The sequence below is a fragment of the Acipenser ruthenus genome, chromosome 28 (assembly GCF_902713425.1).
Source record: "Acipenser ruthenus chromosome 28, fAciRut3.2 maternal haplotype, whole genome shotgun sequence".
Lineage (NCBI taxonomy): Eukaryota > Metazoa > Chordata > Actinopteri > Acipenseriformes > Acipenseridae > Acipenser > Acipenser ruthenus.
In genome coordinates this window covers 24,745,929-24,751,471 of record NC_081216.1, presented here as the reverse complement: position 1 = coordinate 24,751,471, position 5,543 = coordinate 24,745,929, and the positions used below count along the sequence as shown (strand labels likewise).

The following is a 5,543-nucleotide window of genomic DNA, read 5'->3' as shown; positions in this document are numbered from 1 at the left end:
GCAAGATACTGAAATGCCTTTCTGTGACAATGCAAGCAAACCCATTTTTCCTCAATAGGCCACAGACACCCAGTGCAATAAATTATTTTGTAACATTAAACCTGTAAAGGTTGTGGACAAACTATTTAGTGGGAAAGATTCCAAGTTAGCAAGAAATCCTGTCCTAATTTAACAAAGGTGACTTGTCACTTGTGCTACACGTTCGCAAAGGAGATGTTTCCTAAAAAGGGCGGACGTGCACAAGGTATTCCAGGGATGCAATCCCACAAACACTATAAATATGGAAATCAGGTGAGATCAGTCTACTCTATCAAAGGGAGCGCGAGAAAACAAACTGCATCTCCTGGGTAAGTGTAACCCTGATAATGGTCACTTGTATTTTACAGTTTGGGATCCTGTGCTGTGCATTGGAGTGGACAGAATTCCCTCAGCTTCTGCATTCTATACCCAGTTACTTGGGTTTGACTACAGGGATATTAATCGGTAGAGATGCAAAACTATTCAAATTGTTGAGAATAACCTGTTTAATGTAGATTTCTTGGTACAACATTTAGCCTTTTACAAATTCTGTTACCGATACCCAAATTTTCCTTCCCAGGGTAGAGGTGGTCATAGAAACAAATTGTTGAGTTCGAGAGGACAGACATGTCGACTGGAGTAATAAAAAAAAGAACCCTATAATATATATATAGAGAGAGAGTTATATATATCATATAGTCATGTACATTCCAAATAATTGCATCTACACAGTATAACAGCTTAATAATATATTAATGGTAATGTGTTTATTTAAAAAAAAAAAAGTGCTAGAATGCAAAATGGCTCCATATGTTGTTTATTTTTTTCTAAAATCTCTCACCGATTCAGTCCATGTATTTTGTGTATGTTTTAAAAAGATCATCATTCATTATATATATATATATATATATATATATATATATATATATATATATATATAAAACAAAGGGACTGTGAATTTATCATCAGTTAACTGGCCTGTCTTTAACCTGTGTAAGTTGTCCTGGCAGGTCCAGCAGTGTGAAAGGCAATGTGTGACGAGGAAGAGACACAAGCCCTGGTGTGTGACAATGGGTCGGGACTCTGCAAGGCAGGATTCGCTGGGGATGATGCTCCCAGAGCCGTCTTCCCATCCATAGTGGGTCGTCCCCGCCATCAGGTCAGCATCTGCACGCGTGATTAACACAGTAGTGCAGGCTTCGCCTGGCACGGGCCTCAACGCCCAAACAGAATACATGTATTAGGGGTCTTCCCTGCCAGTTTACTATTTAGTATTTAAGCAGCAACATCATCCATCAGGGATGTGTTTATTTGCACAGTTTGGGACAGGTGGTTATAATGAGATAAATCGCTGCCTGATATCCGAAGAAAAAACAGACTTGGGAGTACTCAGCCAACAATGAATATATATGAGTAGTTTTTTCAGTTTCAGTGGGAGAGTTCATAAGCAATAGCAGATGGTTTGCTAGAGAGTTTCCCTTTGAATTAAGTTAAAAGTCCCAGTAATATCCCCATTATGTTGTTCTCCAGGAGACATACAGTAGTGTTGCTTAAAAATTTAACTACCCCAGTTATTTTGGTTTTGATAATGAAGCCATGCTGAAAAATAATAAAAAGCATATCCCTCCAGTAAAATTGGCAATAATGTAACTCACAGAAATGAAGCTTAAATGTCTTTAAGCTTGATTTCTTTTTTCACATTTGTTCAGGGTGTCATGGTCGGCATGGGACAAAAAGACAGCTATGTAGGAGATGAAGCACAGAGCAAAAGAGGTATTCTAACTCTGAAATATCCCATTGAGCACGGCATCATCACCAACTGGGACGACATGGAGAAGGTAACCCACAGGATTCCAAATGCGGTATTCTGTATATATATTGCATGCAGCCTTTGATAATTCTGTTTCTTTCAAAAAGATCTGGCACCATTCCTTCTACAATGAGCTCCGTGTGGCCCCAGAAGAGCACCCTGTGTTACTCACTGAGGCACCCTTAAACCCGAAAGCCAACAGAGAAAAAATGACACAGGTAAAAAGCCATTATTTTAACCAGAAGGCCAAACCATTTATTGACAATTAACTTTCCATCTTCAATATCCTCCTGTGTACTGTATTATCACTGTAAACCTGTCTTCACAGATCATGTTTGAGACTTTCAATGTCCCTGCAATGTATGTAGCAATCCAGGCCGTGCTTTCTCTCTACGCTTCTGGCCGTACCACTGGTAAGTGACGATTGTGCTGGGAGGTGTCATATCACAAAAACAACAATTATCTTTTCACTCTGAAAGTGTCAACGGAAAGGCTTCAGTGCTGTTTTCTGTGCTGCTTTGTCTTTCCATGCAGGTATCGTGCTGGACTCTGGAGATGGCGTTACTCACAACGTACCCGTCTATGAGGGCTATGCTCTTCCCCATGCTATCATGAGGCTGGACCTGGCTGGCAGAGACCTGACGGATTACCTCATGAAAATTCTCACCGAGAGAGGCTATTCTTTTGTTACCACTGGTAAGTTTCCTCTGTAACATTCAACAAAGTTACAGGAGAGAAGACCGGTTACATGATGCTGGACATGTGATGTAATCACCCTACAATGGTGTTTTATTAGCGCTTCAAACCAAGAACCTCCTGATGATAATCTTGTTTCAGGTCTGTTTTTTTTTTGCGTTTCAGACTATTTGTCAGTTAAGGCATTCCTGAATAGTAGCTAAGGCCACTTTAATAGTAACCAAAGGCATGTAGTATTACATGTCCACCAGTGACAAGATCAGGGTACTTTATGTAACACTTGTAACCTAACAAAGGCTTTGTAAGTGGCACTTGATTGTGCTCCCTGTGCAGTGAGTGTGATTTAATCTGAAAAAAAGGCTCCCCCTGTTGGTGATATAAGGGAAATACCTGCATTAGATTGAAACCTTAATACTACACTCTATTTCAAACAAGTTCTTCTGGAGGGTCTGATATTTCAGCAGATATAACAGTGCATATAGTACAGGGATATAAAAGTATAACTAACACATATGTCTGATTCACTGTTACAGTAAGCCTGGATTAAGTACTTTATTTTGTTGGCTGTGTATATGTGGCAATACAATGCCTGTTTCAGAGGTTAGTGCATTTCGGTAAATGACTTATTACTTATGTGTCGACATCTTTCTTTGTCCTGCAGCTGAGCGTGAAATTGTGCGGGACATTAAGGAGAAGCTCTGCTATGTGGCCTTGGACTTTGAAAATGAGATGGCAACTGCAGCGTCCTCCTCCTCTCTGGAAAAAAGCTATGAATTACCTGATGGTCAGGTCATCACCATAGGAAATGAGAGGTTCAGGTGCCCAGAGACCCTCTTCCAGCCTTCTTTCATTGGTCAGTCCACTAACAATATAAAATCTACAATATCAGTGTGATTGAAAATGGGTGTACTGCCATCTTGAGGTGCCTGCGCAGAAGACACCCTTTATCAAGGCTCAGTAAAGCGCAATATTGTTCAGAGAAAGAAACATAATGTGATGCATGACAAGGAAATATTGTACTTTCAGGCTGCTGTTGTCTTTTTTGTCATTTTGAAATACCACACAAAGTACACTTTGTGTGGTATTTCAAAGTACACTCTGTTTTAAAGCTATATTTAGGGCCAGATTGCACAATCATTTAAAAAGCAATACTGTGCTGTCTGCTTTGTATAACTACTAAGTAATAATATTAATAATAAGTAATATTTTTTGTCGAACAGGTATGGAATCTGCAGGTATTCATGAAACCACTTACAACGGCATAATGAAATGCGATATTGATATTCGCAAGGATCTCTACGCCAACAACGTGCTGTCCGGCGGAACCACCATGTACCCTGGTATAGGGGACCGAATGCAAAAAGAGATCACAGCTTTGGCACCAAGCACTATGAAGATCAAGGTATGAGCTAGCAAACTGGCTGTGGAATGTTGGACCTACTGCATTTAAATGTGAGCCATATTTAGTTAATGCATGTTACATGACATATTGTAGTTCTATATGGTGATCGCATGTGGTGTATATTTAGCAAAGAGGCAGCTGTTCCAATTATGGGGAACCTGAAATAAAAAATAAAAAAACAGTGGGGACATACCAAATGAATCACATTTTTTTGCGGTGTGAAACAATACCCATTATCGATTGAAAAGATGCTGTTGGTTCTTACCTATTATTCTATAATGATTCTTTGGCTGATCTAACCTTAGTCATAGATGTCATGACTAGAGTTGTGGTATTTTTGCCCTGGAACACAATGTATAATATTCTAGTGCAGAAGGATTCAATAGGGGGTTGGGGTCTGTCCTGCTAGCCCTATGTTAATTAACATACCATAGATCTAGGGCCCTCCACCATGAAAGACGAGATGCATGCTCAATATTAATCAATTATAGAAAAGACTGCTCTGTCCTAGACTGTTCCAGCTCTTCAATAGGAAGCTCATATTCAAAGCAATCAAAGTGCTTTCTTTGCATTGAATGACAAAAACATCAGCTGGCTGCCATGGGGCTGAGTAGAAGTATTTTATTTATGAACCAATGTATTCATTTTTATCTGCTTGGGATATACTGTGGCTTCATGTTCCTCTTTTTGAATGTCTATTTATTCAAACAGAATTAAGTGCACACTGTGTCAAACTACTGCAACAATGATTTCTTCAAATGCTTTTAATAAAACACATGCAGGCTATTAACTAATTTGGTCCCTATTATATCTGCCTTTCAACAAACCCTTTAATTTGTTTTAAAATACTGCAAAAGCCTTTATAATAATATCCTGACACTACACTGAACAAAATGAAATGGATTCTCCAAGCACCTGGGTTGCAAGAGCCGATCTTGAATCCTAACCAAAGCCTATTCTGCATTGTAGATGATAGCTCCCCCAGAGAGGAAGTACTCAGTGTGGATCGGCGGCTCCATTCTGGCCTCCCTGTCTACCTTCCAGCAGATGTGGATCAGCAAAGATGAGTATGAAGAAGCCGGCCCCTCCATTGTCCATCGCAAATGTTTCTAAACAGACTGGCCTGCAAGACTAAGCATTTAAATACCTTAATCTTGCCCCTGTGGAGTCTGCTGCTGCTAAAAGCGGGTTACGCTTTCAGGACAGCATTGTCATTGATGACCGCTTTTCTGGCTATACATGGTTATCTGGTATTGTCAATATAGGAGGTGTAAAACCCATTGTTTTCCAGTAGGCATCACACTATTGTATTGCATCAATAAAATACAGTTTTAATGATAAGGGTGTTGTCGACTTTTTGACGGTGCCCTTTTAACCAAAAAAGATACAGCCCACACTAGTGCAAGTTCTATTGCACCATTTTAAATATAATGGTTCCATGTACAGTCAGAGGAACCTGCTAAATAATGGGATACAATACTTCTTACTTCTATAATAACACCACTAAAAGAGGTTTCATTGCGGGAGGGAAATGAGGAAATATAATTTATGAATTACTTGGGGGTGGTTTCTTTCTAAAAGGGGTTACTTCTGAAAAGTATGAAATGAAATGATGAC

General features: G+C 39.5%; 1 protein-coding gene across 1 annotated transcript; it reads left to right on the top strand.

The window, feature by feature from the left end:
- Positions 1-319: 319 nt before the first annotated feature.
- On the top strand, positions 320-5,267 carry LOC117434966 (actin, aortic smooth muscle-like). The gene is made up of 9 exons (XM_034057721.3): positions 320-347; positions 1,029-1,177; positions 1,728-1,856; positions 1,936-2,046; positions 2,157-2,241; positions 2,363-2,524; positions 3,186-3,377; positions 3,745-3,926; positions 4,896-5,267. Exons 2-9 carry the CDS (start codon positions 1,049-1,051, stop codon positions 5,037-5,039), a joined length of 1,134 nt encoding a protein of 377 aa, XP_033913612.1. The 5' UTR covers positions 320-347; positions 1,029-1,048; the 3' UTR covers positions 5,040-5,267.
- The last annotated feature ends 276 nt before the right edge of the window (positions 5,268-5,543 follow it).